The sequence below is a fragment of the Myxocyprinus asiaticus genome, chromosome 33 (genome assembly GCF_019703515.2).
Source record: "Myxocyprinus asiaticus isolate MX2 ecotype Aquarium Trade chromosome 33, UBuf_Myxa_2, whole genome shotgun sequence".
NCBI classification, from domain to species: domain Eukaryota; kingdom Metazoa; phylum Chordata; class Actinopteri; order Cypriniformes; family Catostomidae; genus Myxocyprinus; species Myxocyprinus asiaticus.
This window is the reverse complement of record NC_059376.1, coordinates 33,111,558-33,129,199: the sequence shown is the minus strand read 5'-3', so window position 1 is coordinate 33,129,199 and position 17,642 is coordinate 33,111,558. Positions and strand designations below refer to the sequence as shown.

The 17,642-nt window shown below is 38.2% G+C and overlaps 1 protein-coding gene across 2 annotated transcripts in view; it reads right to left on the bottom strand.

Moving 5' to 3' along the window:
• The window catches only part of LOC127424042 (FAS-associated factor 1-like), a 103,064-nt gene extending 86,275 nt beyond the window's left edge, over positions 1-16,789 (bottom strand). For both annotated transcript variants that reach the window (XM_051668833.1, XM_051668834.1), the window contains exons 1-4: positions 16,505-16,789; positions 15,145-15,213; positions 10,591-10,637; positions 1,417-1,676 (exon numbers count right to left, since the gene is read on the bottom strand). In XM_051668833.1, coding sequence (XP_051524793.1) covers positions 1,417-1,676; positions 10,591-10,637; positions 15,145-15,213; positions 16,505-16,555 — 427 coding nt within the window. In that variant the 5' untranslated portion in view covers positions 16,556-16,789. The remainder of the gene's footprint in view (positions 1-1,416; positions 1,677-10,590; positions 10,638-15,144; positions 15,214-16,504) is intronic.
• Between the last annotated feature and the right edge of the window lie 853 nt (positions 16,790-17,642).

Genomic DNA, 17,642 nt, shown 5'->3' with positions numbered 1-17,642 from the left:
GAGAAGTGAGTCAGCATTGTGGGTAACAGTTGCATGGGCCATCCTACTAGATTATCTACTGCTCTGAGTGAAGTGTGCTTCTAAGAAACAACTGTGTTAATCACATGTCTTGCCTCTTCAAGAGCAGCATGAGGAATATAATTCTGTCTGCAGAAGGGGTGTGTCACTCTGATGTTGGTGATGTGTAAATGTTTCTCATGCTGAAAAGTGAAACTGTGTGGTGTGCGTGCATGCTTGCCAACTATTGCTAACTACTACTACTGCTTAGCACTCAGAGTATTCAGAGTTAGGGATTTGAACAACCCTCTAACCCTAACATTTTAAACTCTGGCATGTAACTTCTGCATCGTCTGTGCTACGGACAGTGTTATTACTTTTCTAAGCGATAAGACCTCAGATTTTCACCTGGTGGATGATTAAATGGGCCAAAAAAATCCCATAGCCTTGCATTAAAAGAGGGACCCAAGGTATATCTAGGGACCAGAATATTATAGAGACTTGTTGGTGGCTCTTTAGACATTGTGGCATTGTGGTAGTGAGCTGTGCTTGAGCTCCCATTACATTTCTATTAGATAAAATAAGTGTACTTTTGCCAGTGTCTGCTTCTCACTGGCACTGACCAGTCTTCCTGTCTCATACCAAAAGATTGCATGAATAATTGTTCATGTTGTTTATATGCATTTACATTGATCATTCAGCAGACATTTTTATCCAAAGCGACTTACAAATCAGGAACATCACAAGCAATTCGTCATAAAAGAGTGCTTATATCGTTAAAAGAAACATTCCATCTTCAATACAAGTTACGGTAAGCTCAATCGACAGCATTTGTGGCATAATATTGATTAACACCAAAATTACTTTTGACTTGCTGCTCCTTTTCTTTAAGAAAAAAGCAAAAATCTGGGTTACAGCGAGGTACTTACAATAGAATTGAATGGGGCCAATCCGTTAATGTTAAAATACTCACTAATCCAAAAGTATAGTCACAAGATGTAAACAATATGTGTGCTAACATGATTTTAGTGTGATAAACCGCTTACTAACCTTTTCTTTGTAAAGTTACAGCCAATTTTACAACTTCACTGCCATGACGATGTAATGTCAAAAACCCCTAAAATGACTGTAAAAATTATGATTTAAACTTTCCAGTTTTAACAGAAGTAGTAATGTAAGTGCTTTTATAAAATCATAAGTTTCACATTTCTGCCTTTAAATCCTCCAAAAATGGGCCCCATTCACTTCCGTTGTGAGTGCCTCACTGTAAACTAATTTTTGCTTTTATTAAAGAAAAGAAGGGACTAGTCGAAATAAATTTTTGTGGTAGTGAACATGTTGCCACACATGCAGTTGATTGAGCTTAACTTGTATTGAGGCCGGAATATTCCTTTAATGTATCTATAGAAGTGTGCTCACCGACAGTGCTGCCTTCCTCCAGCACCACTTCAACGGAGCGCTGCCTGTACTCAACGTGGAAGTTGAGCATCCGCGGCTGCCGTTCCACGATGTGCCGAGAGGGCAGGACGGGGCATAAGGCAGGGCTGGAGGAGGATGGGGGTGAGGAAGATGATGATGCTGATGCTGAGGAAAGTGGGGCTGAAGGCGTCGGTGCTGTGGCTTCTGATTCACTGTGTGGCCCGTAGGGGCCAGTTTGAGATGCTTCACTGATGAAATTACTGCAGAGGACGGGAAAAAAAAAAAATGGAAGAAAATTAGGATTAACTTGGACAGCCTCAACCAATGGACTTTAAAATAACTGTACGAGTATACACATCATATAGAGTAAGGATGAGTGCCTTATCATTATAACTAACGTTTGAGGTTTAGATTTTCAATAAAGCAAGTTTTACATACTGGGTCACTGAAAAAGATTTAGGACCCAGGATGCATGATAGAACATTTTGGAAACAGAACAAATCATATCAAGTGTTTACTGCACCGCTATTCACCTCTGCTAACTCTACAGTACCAGAAATGTGGTTTTCTGCAGTTGAAATTTACTGTCGAATGTGAGTGTGATAAAAGTCTGGTTTTCATTAAATAATACAAAGACAACATGTCTTTCAATTGCATCGTCTGGATGCACACATATAGTTGAAGTCAGAAGTTTACATACACTTAGGTTGAAGTCAATAAAACGAATTTTTTAATGTGAACATGGCTATGCATATTATAATTATTTTTCTCCTGTAACACTGTCACATTTTATTTTGTATAGTATTTGTTACCGTTGTAGTTCATGATATATACAAATAAATTTGGTGTTTTAATGCACTGATTAAGTTTTCCCCTGGTGGTTGTTTATTACAATGAGGGCCATTACATTGGGTGTCAAATGTTAATTTAATTACAGTTGAAGTCAGAAGTTAACATACACTTAGGTTGAAGTCATTTAAACAAATTTTTTAACCACTCCACAGATTTCATATTAGCAAACTATAGTTTTGGCAAGTCGTTTAGGACATCTACTTTGTGAATTACACGAGTAATTTTTCCAACAATTGTTTACAGACAGATTGTTTCACTTTTAATTGACTCACAATTCCAGTGGGTCAGAAATTTACATACACTAAACTAACTGTGCCTTTAAGCAGCTTGGAAAATTCCAATGATGTCAAGCCTTTAGACAATTAGCTTCTGATAGGAGGTGTACTGAACTGGAGGTGTACCTGTGGATGTATTTTAAGGCCTACCTTCAAACTCAGTGCCTCTTTGTCTGACATCATGGGAAAATCAAAAGAAATCACCCAAGACCTCAAAAAAAAAAAAATTGTGGACCTCCACAAGTCAGGTTCATCCTTGGGAGCAATTTCTAAATGCCTAAAGGTACCACGTTCATCTGTACAAACAATAGTACGCAAGTATAAACACCACGGGACCACGCAGCATCATACTGCTCAGGAAGAAGACGCATTCTGTCTCCTAGAGATGAACGTAGTTTGGTGTGAAAAGTGCAAATCCATCCCAGAACAGCAGCAAAGGACCTTGTGAAGATGCTGGAGGAAACAAGTAGTCAAGTATCTATATCCATAGTAAAACGAGTCCTATATCGATATAACCTGAAAGGCTGCTCAGTAAGAAAGGCCGCTGCTCCAAAACCGCCACAAAAAAGCCAGACTACAGTTTGCAAGTGCACATGGGGACAAAGATCTTATTTTTGGAGAAATGTCCTCTGGTCTGATGAAACAAATATTGAACTGTTTGGCCATAATGACCATCGTTATGTTTGGAGGAAAAAGGGTGAGGCTTGCATGCCGAAGAACACCATCCCAACCGTGAAGCAAGGGGGTGGCAGTATCATGTTGTGGGGGTGCTTTGCTGCAGGAGGGACTGTTGCACTTCACAAAATAGATGGCATCATGGGGAAGGAAAATTATGAGTATATACTGAAGCAAAATCTCAAGACATCAGCCAAGAAGTTAAAGCTTGGTCGCAAATGGGTCTTCCAAATGGACAATGACCCCAAGCATACCCCCAAAGTTGTGGCAAAATGGCTTAAGGACAACAAAGTCAAGATATTGGAGTGGCCATCACAAAGCCCTGACCTCAATCCGATAGAAAATTTGTGGGCAGAACTGAAAAAGCATGTGCAAGCAAGGAGGCCTACAAACCTGCCTCAGTGAGAAACTTGTTGAAGGCTACCCAAAAAGTTTGACTCAAGTTAAACAATTTAAAGGCAATGCTACCAAATACTAACAAAGTGTATGTAAACTTTTGATCCACTGGGAATGTGATGAAAGAAATAAAAGCTGAAATAAATCACTTCAACTGTAAATATACAGCATGACCAGTGTAATCTATTTCACCAATGAATGACTCTAATGAGCCAGTTCTTTTATTGAATCAGTCCAAAAGACTCTCATCAGTTTGAATCACTTTCAATAGTAAATACCAAATCTAACTGTCTAACTTGCATGGAACTTTACCTTCATAATAATATAACATCAACTTGGATAAATCCTTCAATACTGGCCACTTCATAGGGCAGATTTCTCTCTGTATTTACTCTATAATCTAATTCAAATTTTGGGTTTGGTCATGAATGTCTAAGCATATAATAGCTGATTACATTAGGTTGTAAAAGCTGTGTAATGAGAGGCATTTTTATCTGACTATTATAAATGGAAACTGACATCCAAACTTCACTAACGATTTTAAAGAAAAGTAGGGGGAAGGAAAAGAAAACGCTTGCTCCTCTACACCACTCTGCACTATCCATAATTCAGGCAGTGCTGCAATCCAAACAGTATCAGAGTCAATGTAAACAGCCTTTACTGGCAAAATAATATGGGCTAGGCCCAACAGACACTTGATTGTCCGTCCCAGAGAAAATCACCCCTTTTTTTGCCATGCTAAGTCTGAGGACACAAAACAGCTTTTTCTGGCACTTGCTCTCTCTCTGTCTCCCTCTCCCTCAGCGGCTGATGGCTGAATTCCCCCGTGCCCCCGTGTTCCCCTGTGGCAGTAAATAATGTCTTTTCTCTGAGCACTGGCGGGACAAAGGCTCCTCTCTTCTCCTCCAGGGTCAGCACATATCGCTGTAAGAGCAGAAGCGGGGGGCCAGGCAAAGCACACAATGCCTGACTTTATACCACCTTATTACAATACCAAAAGGTTAAAGACGTTAAGCTCTGGGGGCATTCAAAAACTCGTTAAGGCACAAAATGGAAAACCCAAACACTGGATAAATAAATGTCTGAAAAAAAAAAAAAAAAACTGCTCCAAACTTTATGACATCTATTGGAGGAAACAGCCACAGAATTTGTTTAAAATACAAAAAATTTACAAAGTAAAAAAATAGAAATGATTGAAAAGAAACAATTCAATTCAATTCAATTAAAATAGTGAAGGTCTCTTAAGATTTAATTGTAATGTATAATGTAAACTTTACATGCAGGAAATCAACTCAAACTGCAGGCCATCGAGACATTCCTTGATTACAAGATAACAAGATATACTTTCATTACAGAAAGAGACATCAATGAGGGAAAAGATGTATGGACATAAACCTTACAAGAGGAAAAACTACAAAAGGTACCTCGGAAGAGCAAAGTTCTACTTTTGGATTAGAGAATAAAAAGTGCTCTACAAACACACTACAAACTTTAATCCAAACTAAATAAAGACAATACAGAAAAGGCACAAATCAAAAGAGTTCAGTGAAGCATATATTACATACAATTTTTGTAGCTTGCTTGATGACTCATTATTAAGCACAAACTTGTCGTTTTTTTTAAATGGTGGCTTATACAGATATATCTTTTGTTAAAGGTGATTTGTAAGATTTACGATATTAAATACTCTAATCCTAACTCCAACAACTAAAAGCCATTCATAGTTTAATTTGTCAAAAGTGTAAACACTGTGGTACTATCAAAACATTTCTCCATTTTTTCAAGCAGCCTAACGAGCCCGATTACAACATTGATGTAATTTTGGGGTGGGACTATCTTTTTGTTCACCCAATGGAAGACATGTCTGAGAAAGGATGTGTTTGAAAACAGTCGCTAGTGGTGCAGAAATTACACACTTCCCCTTTAATGATCTGTGCTTAAAGAAACTGATCAGGAAAGTTCTTCTTCCTAAAATAAAAGAGAAACACATGAAATGCTGATTCAGAAGTTATAAGAATATAAGAAACATTTTTTAAAAATCTAACAGAAAAACAAGCAACATCTGCTAACCCTTCAAACCCTACTGCAGAGTTTCAGATGATAAAGCAGAGACGCTTTAAGGAATTGCAAATCAGGGGATTTGCATCAGAAATGAAATGTCAGATTTAAATCTAATGAGGCTTCCCATACAATGATTTAAGAGAGAAACTCCACAAGGTGTGTCATTTATTAAGTTCATATGGTCTTCACCCCACCTTCAAGGGATAGTTCACCCAAAAATGAAATTTCTGTCATAATTTATTCCAGTACTCAAGTTGTTCCAAACCCACATGAGCATATGACTTACTTTCTTCTGTTGAACACAAAAGGAGATGTTCAGGCAGCATGTTAAAGGCTGACATCCTTAGTCACCATTCACTTTCATTTAATGGAAACAATTCTCCTTGTGTTTAACTGAAGAAACTTTTGTGGGTTTTGAACAACGAAACGGTGAATAAATTATATTTTTATGGTGAACTATCCTTTTTTAAATCCCTTCACACTTGTGACAAAACATCAAGATTATTCAAAGATATAGTCATTCTTTCTTCTGCTGTGATATAGGGCAACGGTTACTACACATCTTTCAAGAGCAGAGCAGGAAAAGTGCAGTTCCACACCCTGCAGCATCTTCAACCACTTTTTAAACAATCTTGTGATCTGGACACAATCTTCAACCACTAAAGACCCTTCTTATTTCTCCCTTCTCTCATATGGTATTCAGTCAAAAGCTATTCCACTGTGTGCGTCTAGATGGCAGTCTACACAAACGCTTGACTTGGCAGCAGAACACGGGGCTCCAGGTCCCACCGAGCAGAGATCCAGCTGGTGACGGGCGACTCAATGGAGGCACTTGAGAGAACAGTGCCATCCTACAGCCTGCAGTATGGTGCCAGCCTCCCAGTAAATGCACAGGCTGGAAGTCGCCATGCCAGGCTCCATTCATAATTACGTGCTTTTGAGAAAAACATGTCCTCATGTCCAAGCCCTTACATTCACACACCCTCCAAATAAACTGTCACAGAGCATGCTCAGTCTGAATATATTTGTTCTTAAGACTCAGTGGCATTCATGAGCACTGACCGTTGAGGAAGGAGAAATGGACGGCGGACACAATGAGTGCTCACAAATGCCTTTTGTCACCCAAAGTTCCAATTCCTGTTATTGGGTCAGATTTTTTTCTGGTTGTTGTTATTGTGTGTGCGTGAGCATGAGCGTTTGTCCAATTTCTCTCTCTTTCAGGCCAGGGCGAAACAAAGGGAAAGCTCTATACAGCTAAATGAGTACTGTAACACTTTACAAACTCTCCAAGCCAGACAAACACACAACAAAAACAGTTTGTTGCATTTTCAATTGAGAGTGTCAACGGTTTAGTGCCCAATGCAGTGCCAAGGTGGTTGGCCCCTCTATATACATCCACAACCCAGTGATGAGCGCACTACAATGAAAGCTGTCAACTACTTTTTTTTACCCTAAATGCAATTCGGTGTAGCTGGCAGAATTTAATTGGTTGATGGAATGCTGGAAAGCTTTACATTCTGCCTAAATACTCAGAATGAATGATTTCACAGGAATCCAAAGCAGACCAAACTAAAGAAAACAAAAAGACAAGGGGAAAAAAGAAAAACTTCCATTTACAAAACAGTGGTGTGGTCAAACACATAAGAAATACAGTCATAATTTACTCATCCTCATGTCGTTCCAAACCCGTGTAACACAAAAGAAGTTAGGCAGAATGATCAGTCTCAGTCACCATTCGCTTTCATTGTATGGAAAAAAAGATGCAATGAAAGCGAATGATGACTGAAGTTAACATTCAGCCGAATATCCCCAAAAGAAAGAAAGTCATACGCCTTTGGAACAACATGAGGGTGATTAAATGATGACAACATTTTCATTTTTCGGTGAACTATCCCTTTAAACAGAATTTGAGGGCACTAATGCACTGAAATGTGCCCAGCAGCTCAGAGACCATGGTTGGTAATATCTGTGCTGCTGGGTCCAATATAAAGCTCCCAACTTTGTTGGTTGTTCCCTCCATTAAAAAGGTTATCAAGCAACCGCTATGAAAACCCCCGCAGTACACATGATTGTTTGATTTCCTGTGACTCTGGTGTTGAAACAGCACGAAGGGGGTAATTGCTGGGGTGCAGACTGCCAGAGGGAAACAAGATGACAGCCCTCTCTGCATTGCTATTTCACCGCAATTATTTCCTGCAACACACTTTAATTCACACTCTCTTCCACCCCCCCCCCCCCCCCCATATTCTTGTATTTTTTTTTTTCCGTCACATTGACAAAAAAAAGTACCATGACTTTAGGATATGGTACAATAGTAATGTCATGTTTTATGAACAAGTACCAGGTATAGACCGATCAGCCACAACATTAAAACCATCTGCCTAATATTGTGTAGGTCCCCCTTGTGCTCCCAAAAACAGCATTAACCCACATCTCACAATAGCATTCTGAGATGCTATTATTCTCACCACAATTGTACAGAGCGAATATCTGAGTTACCGTAGACTTTGTCAGTTCGAACCAGTCTGGCCATTCTCCGTTGACCTCTCTCATCAACAAGGCATTTCCTTCCACAGAACTGCCGCTCACTGGATGTTTTTTTGTTTGTTTTTGGCACCAATCGGAGTAAATTCTAGAGACTGTTGGGCGTGAAAATCCCAGGAGATCAGCAGTTACAGAAATACTCAAACCAGCCCTTCTGGCACCAACAATCATGCCATGGTCCAAATCATTGATTGTTGGTGCCACCACGCAAACCACGCAATTGCGTGGGGCCCCGGACGTCGGGAGGTCCCTCGCCCCGGTAGGAAAGCTCCGCAAAAACTGCTTGAGGGGTGACATGTTGTTCTGGATACATGCGCGAATATGCTGTTGTCAGCGCTCTTGGAACGGTTCACGTTAGAAGCCGCTGGGGTTGGGACAGCTGAGTTTTTTTTAAGTAGGGTTCGGGTTTGTAATTTATGAAAAAATATATAGGCTGTCCGAAATTGTTTCGCGCACGCGCTCTCACTCACAGATACACGCAAACGGATGATTTAGGGGCTGTTCACACCGAACGTATTTTTGCCTGCGTCTGCTCTGTTTTGCCATTATTTTCCTGTGTAAACGTGCTGGACGAACGTCCATACCTGCTGCACCGTGTCTCGCTGTTTCTTCAGTGTCTCATGGAGGACTGGCACATTTTTAGAGACTGTGTCAAGTTAATAAGAGCTTCAGGTTTCAAAAATGCATGCCAAGACACCTGCATTCTGTATCAGTCATTGAACTGTGTCTAGATTGGGTTTTTTTTTAGCACAGGTGTCACAAAGGTTTAACATTCTGAACAGGTTGCAAAGAGGGGACTGTTACAATTATTCCAGATTGTTCTGGAACAAACAGCTTGATAAACGGCAATGTTTTTTTTCCTTCTGCTCTAGTGTGCTGAGGGGCCGCCGTGCTTTGTATGTTTATTGTTAGTAACGAATGTTGCCTATAATGCTTACATAAAATACAGCCTCAGCATCAGAATATAAGCTCCAGGTGAAAGTAAATAAGACAGGAATATATTACTATTGTATACAACAAATCCTCAAAGTAATAATAATAATAATACTATATATTATAATGGCAAACTGGACAACAATAAATAATTGTTGGGTTATAAAATTAATAAATAACAACTGAATTCCAAAATGTTACTGGGTGAAGTAGTAGGTTTTGCACACCCTGTTCAAAAAAAAAATTTGTATAAATTTATGTAGGTAAATATTGCTTTTTTTTTAATCACTGTATTGTGGAAAAACTGGAAAACATGCATTAATTATCTTTAACAAGATTTTTATTTCATTAAACATTTTGAATGTACTTGGCTACAATGGTTGATAGGATGAATTTAAAATTATGATTTCAAATACATTTTATGTAATTTAAGCAACAATTTCAAAATGGGGCCCCAGCTTGGTCGGTTGCCTGGGGCCTCAGAAATCATAAACCCGCCCCTGACCTCAGGGAAGAAAATAAAATTATTTAAAAAAAATAGCATTTCATGACCCCTTTAAGTGCTAGGTTGTTTCTCACCAAAACCTATCATAAGCTTTCAGAAGACTTCACACAGGAAATACATGGACTACTTTTGGGTTCTTTTAAGCTTTAAAGTGAGTCACTGTTAGCTGTTTTTGTATTTAAAAAAAAGACAGATTCATTGGATCTCATTTTGTGTTCTGCATAGAAAAAGTCATACAGGTTTTGCACAACATGAGGGTAACAGAGTAAATGATGACAAAATTTAGATTTTGATTTTGAATTATTCCTTATAGTTTTTTTTTATTAATTTTTTTATTTTTTTTTTACCATTTATTTGTTTTTTGCTGCATCTGAAAATGAAAACTAATCACTATCAAATAATGTAATGGTCTTACTAAATTAATTGAAAAAATATAAATACAATTCATCATTACGATTGTTTCTAAAACACATGATCCACTGGTTTGTTTACAGGTTCAACAGAGGTAAAGTGGAAGTGTAGAGTTCTGTTATGACTAATCAGATGAGCAAACATGATAAGAGCTCTAACCAAAAACTTCATGCGCCGGGACACACACTGCTCTGACATTTTCCCCTCGATTCCTTAACATACAGGGAACCAGCAGAAGCCACAGCTGGACCTCATCACAGCTTAAAGACGAACGCCCTTTTGAGAGGAGGCCAGTCTCATTTTACATGGGCATGAAAACAGTAACTACCTCATTTAGCAGCAGAGCCGTCAAGGTCAGCCGGGTCTTGATTCAGGTAATGTGTCATCTTACGGGTTTAGCTGCATATATTCCCTTTGTGAATACGGACTCTTTACAACCTTCAAGTCTGTGATAATTTTGGGTAGGGAAACCCTGAAGCGATGATTATGGGTTCATAACAATCAACACATAACCTCAAATACCTTTGTATGATCCCATTTTCTTGTGGTATCACTCCATTGATGGCTGCCTATAGAGACAGAAAGCACAAACACATATGTAAACATCATATAAAGAGAACATGCCACAGTAGTCACTACAAGAAACATTAACTGTTGGCTTAAGTTAATATCATGTATAAAAGTGAGAAGTTAGTAGGTAGCTGATGCATATTATGTACATGGACTTTTTTTTAAATCAACATCAAGATTTTAGGTTAATATTTATATGACTTTATAAAGCAAAGTATATTTTAGGTTCTATAACTGTTCACCATTTCTTTAAAATGTTTTCATTTTAATCACCTTTTCGTAGTTCACTTATATAGTCCCGCAATGTTACAATTTGTTTTTTTTTTAAAGAAGGTAATCCAAGTAGCCTCTCAATTAATATGAGGTAATAAAATGTAATGTATAATATTTCCAAGAATTGCAAAAATGCTGTTTTAGATGAAGTACAGCGTGTCACATTAAGCACCACTGCTGTTTCCGCTTCGTGTAAACTACCCAAATACATACGTTTTGTTTTTTTTAGGATCATGAACTGCCATAAAGACATAGCTTGCCACTTTGACAGTTCTAATTCTCAGTTAGCAACTTAATAATGCTGAAAGGTGATAAATAACTGAGGTGCACTTCAAGACTGACCACAGAAGTCAGATATTCTGTTGTAAAACCCAAACATAATCTGTAAAAGCAAAATCCAGCAATATGGCCACATCTTTCATCCTCTCTCCTATCTCTCATTAGACTAAAGTGGAATGCACAGAGATGGACTTGATGTGTTTGTGTCTGTGTGTGCGGGTTTTTGGAGCCAGACTGTGATAAGAAGACTAACTCGGTGGATAGAGATCTGACTGGAACACGGTCTGACTGAGCCAAACAACAAAGTGTTTGCAGAGACGTGCGGACACAATGCTTGCTATGCTCTACAATTTTTTCCACATCTGTTAAGGCCATTGTAAATTATATTTTGTCTTGTTTAGAGACAGGAACCGCTAACACTTGCAAAAAAAGGTATAAAACAAGTGCATTTTTTAAACTTAAAGGAATAGTTCACCAAAACATGAAAACTCTGTCATAATTTACCAATCTTCATTCTGTTCCAAACCCTATATGACTTTCTTTCTGCTATAGAACAAAAAATTAGATATTACAGAGAATGTAAGTCTCAGTCAATTTTATTGCATAGGTGAAAGAATGCAATGAAAATAACAGCTCCTTTTTTGTCACACAGAGGAAAGAAAGTCAGACAGGTTTGGAACATGAGGGTAAGTAAATGATAACAGAATTTTCATTTTTGGCAAAACGATCCATTTAACACATTCAGGTCAATCAGAGTTCAAGTACTGAGCACATCCTACACCTCATGAAAGATTTGCTCAGGTTCAGTGCGGTGTTTGTGTGATCAAGTGTGTGTTACACATCCTAGCTTTAAGTGAGTTCAGTGTGGGGCATTCAAAACACTTGCTGACTGTCCTGTCTTGACATAAAGGGGATCTTTTTTTTGACTAGATCAACCTCGCAACCCTGAGCAGGAACAGCGAGTCATCACATTCACAGGTGCACTTAACCAGGCCGTGGGCTAGAGATTGCTTTCTTTGAATGGCTGCCAGCATACAACCAGCATCCTGTTAAATATAGTAAAACAGGCCACTTTTAAGATAAAGTGTGACTATTGAGAGAAATCTGTCTGCAAAATCACAATTTCTTTACTCTCTTTGAAACCTTTGCTTTGGATCTGTCCTGACACTGCATTCTTTCTACCACTATTACAGTCTGTTAATATGGGAAGTTTCAAACCATATAATAGCAGACTTTTAAGGTTAGAACAGGTCACATGGGTGCCTCATGCAAATTAGCACTATGGAAACTGCCAGGAAACTCCCCTTTTACCTTCACCCAACCAAAACACAGCTCTGCCAGAGTCTGCCTTTGTCTGTGGTGCAACAACTGTCACAGTGGTATATTTTTTAATGCTGCAAGAGGTGAAATGTTTGTGTGGCGGCGTACGAGAGGTGATAGGTCACATTACATCACCAGCTTGTAATACGAGGAATTCAATTCCAATTTCCACTCCATGTTTCCAAAGGGAGGGATGGGCTCTTCAAACAAAAAACTTATTAGGACCTTTTAGATCCGTCTAAATTAACTGTTTGCGATAGATAAGATGAAAGGCTGTAAAAAGGTGTGGGTATCTACTGAGCAGATTGTATTTGTTCAAATAAAATGGTCTATTAAAATAGACACTGTATAAACTCTCCACAGTAGGAGCAACTAACGAACCAATATTTCTTCACTAGGGGTGAATTATTTCTGTAAAGAAATAGAATCATACAATTCACCACCCATGACTCGGTACACATTTCTACCATGGTACAACGAAATAATTAATAAAACATTGGGCACATTGGACATTTTAAAAGAGTGGTAAAAGGGGCTCTCTGAAAAATAAATATCACCAAGTGGCTCAATATTGTCAGATGTGTATCAGTTATATATATATATATACACACACACACACACACACACACAGCTGAAGTCAGAAGTTTACATACACCTTAGCCAAATACATTTAAACACATACAAATACATTTAAAAGTTTTTCACAAGTCCTGACATTTAATCATAGAAAACAGTACCTGTCTTAGGTCAGTCAGGATCACTACTTTATTTTAAATGTCAGCATAATAGTAGAGACAATGATTTATTTCAGCTTTTCTTTCTTTCATCACATTCCCAGTGGATAAGAAGTTGACATACACTTTGTTAGTATTTGGTAGCATTGCCTTTAAATTATTTAACTTGGGTCAAACATTTTGGGTAACCTTCCACAAGCTTCTCACAATAAGTTGCTGGAAATTTGACCCATTTCTCCAGACAGAATTGGTGTAAATGAGTCAGGTTTGTAGGCCTTCTTGCTCACACACGCTTTTTCAGTTCTGCCCACAAATTTTCTATCGGACTGAGGTCAGGGCTTTGTGATGGCCACTCCAATACCTTGACTTTGTTGTCCTTAAGCCATTTTGCCACATCTTTGGGGTCATTGACCATTTGGAAGACCCATTTGCGACCGAGCTTTAACTTCCTGGCTGATATCATGAGATGTTGCTTCAATATATCCACATAATTTTCCTTCCTCATGATGCCATCTGTTTTGTGAAGTGCACCAGTCCCTCCTGCAGAAAAGCACCCCCACAACATGATGCTGCTACCCCCACGCTTCACGGTTGGAATGGTGTTCTTCAGCTTGCAGGCCTCACCCTTTTTCCTCCAAACATAACATTGGTCATTATGGCCAAACAGTTCGATTTTTGTTTCATCAGACCAGTGGACATTTCTCCAAAAAGTAAGATCTTTGTCCCCATGTGCACTCGCACACACTGTCTGGCTTTTTTATGGTGGTTTTGGAGGAGTGGATTCTTACTTGCTGAGCAGCCTTTCAGCGGTATGATGACAGAGTGGTCCCATGGTTTTTATACCTGCTTACTATTGTTTGTACAGATGAACGTGGTACCTTTAGGCGTTTGGAAATCGCTCCCAAGGATGAACCAGACTTGTGGAGGTCCACAATTTTCTTTTCTGAGGTCTTGGCTGATTTCTTTTGATTTTCCCATGATGTCAAGCAAAGAGGCACTGAGTTTGAAGGTAGGCCTTAAAATACATCCACAAGTACACCTCCAATTAGCCTATCAGAATCTAACTGGATAATTGCCTAAAGGCTTGACATCATTTTCTGGAATTTTCCAAGCTGCTTAAAGGCACAGTTAACTTAGTGAATGAAAACTTCTGAAGCACTGGAATTGTGATATAGTCAATTAAAAGTGAAACAATCTGTCTGTAAACAATTGTTGGGAAAAATTACTCATGTCACATACAAAGTAGATGTCCTAAACTTGCCAAAACTATAGTTTGCTAATATGAAATATGTGGAGTGGTTAAAAAAATAGATTATAAGTGTATGTCAACTTCTGACATCAACTGTGTGTGTGTGTGTGTGTGTGTGTGTGTGTGTGTATATATATATATATATATATATATATATATATATATATATATATCAGCTATCTGCCACAAAATTGCTAATTTGCCCACCTTGGAGTGCTTTTACAAAATCTAACCAAATCTGTGCAAAAATTAAATCATTACATCCCTATTGCTTACTGAGTGTAGTGCACAGAAAAACAAGGCCTTATTACTGCTAGGCACAGATGCAAAAATAAGAGTAAAACAATCTCAAGGATTTTATAAATAAACATTTTCAAATTGAGGTGTAATGGCTGTTAGTCAATGCAACTGGCCATGAGAACGAGGAGACTAAATCTACAGAACTGTGCCAGAACGTTCTGTGAACAACAGTGCCATTCCATAGGGTGTTTGCTACACACAGTGGCTTTGTCTCCAATGCATCACCATCAGCCACAAACAGACAAAATGCAGGAGAAATAATCATGCCCTAGTTAAAATGGTTTGTGGTTTGAAACTAACCTTAGCCATGTGTTTGCATTACAGATTTAATGTAAACTGAGTGCATCTTACCACCAAGTCCCAATTGTTCAGTTCTAGAAGTGTGATCGCCTCTGCAATATTGTCGATACCGGTACATGCCTGAAACAAAATGAAAATACAAATGGGTTCCAATGCACACTAATAAGACACATATTTAGCAAAAAGACCAAGAACTGTATTGAAAGAATGGTACAACAGAAATGGCCCCAAAACTAAAGAGAGATAATTTATTCTCTAAATCATTCAAAACAATGTAATGGTATTTGTTGTGTGCCCTATAAATGGGTTAATACAGAAAATAATTAAATTTAATTGTATCTATTAATATATTATCTATGCCAATCAAAGCTTCTTTTTTTTTTTTTTTTATCAGAATGAGCTTTATTGCCAGGTATGCTTACACATACAAGGAATCTGTCTTGGTGACAGGAGCTTCCAGTGCACAACAATACAATAAAGCAACAAGACAGAGATAATAATAAGAAGAAAAAATAATTTAAAAATAAATAAATACAAATAAATAAATAGAAATAGAATAAGAATTGGATAGAAAATAAAGTATATATAGAATACACAATAAGACAAAATATACATATATAGATATATATATATAGATATATAGATATATATATATATATATATATATATATATATATACACACATACATATATACGTAGTGCTGGTTACAGCTAATTAAATTAGATATTTTTTAATAAACGCTTAATTTTATAGTCATGAAATAATACGTATAGTATGCGTTTAGTAAATATAGTCAACCTCCAATGTTTGGTAAATGCTAACTGACACTTTTGTGTTTTGTTAGCCTACTTCTTGAAGAGTTTGTTCTCACAGCATAAAAATCTAAACAACTGGTCCCAGTACTTGTAAACGGACTCATATTTGAGACACAATCCAAACAAACTGAAAAACACGTGTTTTTGCTGAGTGTGACAGCTACGGCAGTGTAGAAAACAACCTCGGACAGTGTAAACAAACCAGAAGAACCGGTGCGACCTGGAAATAAACAAACTCAAACGGCACAGCAACCAACACTGCACAGTCATCTGACAGCTTCGGTTCAGACAGTGGCCATTACAGGGTCATAAAAAGAAAGAGCAGGCTTCAGATGACAGTCGTGTAATGTGTGCTAGTCCCAAATAAGCAGATGACATTAAAATGTGTCCAGTCATGTGCTTTACAGACTTCACTTCTGCTGAATAATTCAAACAAAGCCACTGACAGCTGATCATCTCGAAACATGTCAACAAAAACGAGTGTCTTCAATAACCGTTAGCCGGCCCGCACATAGTAGCCACAAGAACAGTCCTGATCTGAACCTTCAGACTTTATAAACTCAAACACGGCGTTTATTTGTGCGAGGTAACTGACCTGAAAGTCGGCCAGGATCATTTCTCTGTCCATGTTGCTGTCGGAGGCCATTGCAGGGAGAAGCTAACGACTCATGTAAAATACCCCTAAAATATCAACCTCCGATTTCAAAAGAGCAGCAGGGAACACGGCTTATCAACGTGCGGCGAGTAATTAAGGTATAAACGCTGCTGTTCTGGCCGTATTGTCACTCTTTAGTGGATTTCTGTTTTTCTGTTATCGTCACTTTGCTGTTCTTGATCGGCGTTCAAAGCAACAGAAACATCTTACGGCTGCCGTAAATAAGTGTCGTAAACTGTCGCGATACTCGTACGGTTAAAGAATGGATCTGTTTTTTAAAGGAGCAGCGAGGCCGTGGTGAATGTATTGTCATCAGGGGCGTTGATTCCAGGGGGGATGGGGAAGAGGTAACACCCCCAATAATCATACCATGATCAATGGAAACATGTCAATTCTTGATACTGTAACCCCACCAATGTTCAAGCCAAATCTATGCCCTTTACTGTCATTCAATTAGCTTGTTTGTGTTTGAATTACTACTGAAAGTGTCTGACATTTTAAGAAGAAATAAAGTCAACAAATTGAGTGTTTGCAATATAGCAAAGGTATTTTTTTTTAGCTCTGTTGGCAAAGTGACTTGAGTGATTGCTTTTATCTGTATCAAGTTGAAATGAGTGCACAAAACGGAGGGATATCCCTACTGAAAAAAGAAAGCAAAGTATCTTGGCTGGTTTTAGAGGGGTTTGGGGCACTTTTTAGCTGGTCATGCTGAGAGACCAGCTGACCCCTCTGCTAAAATAGCTGAGAACCAGCTTGGCCAGCCAACCATATTTAGCTGGCTTTAGCTGGGGTGTTCAGCAGCTGTAGAAATTATGATTTCTAGGAATAAACTATTACTTAGTAGTGCTGTTGGTCACTAGAGGCATTTATTGCGATGAAAAAAATTAAATGAGGGTGTGCAATATTGAAAAACTGGCCTTTCTTAAACAAACTGTACTTAAAGGAATATTCCGGGATCAATATAAATTAAGCTCAATTGACAGCATTTGTAGCATAATGTTGATTACCACAAAAGTTAATTTCGACTTATCCCTCTTTTCTTTAAAAAATAAATTAATTAAAAATCTGGGTTACAGTG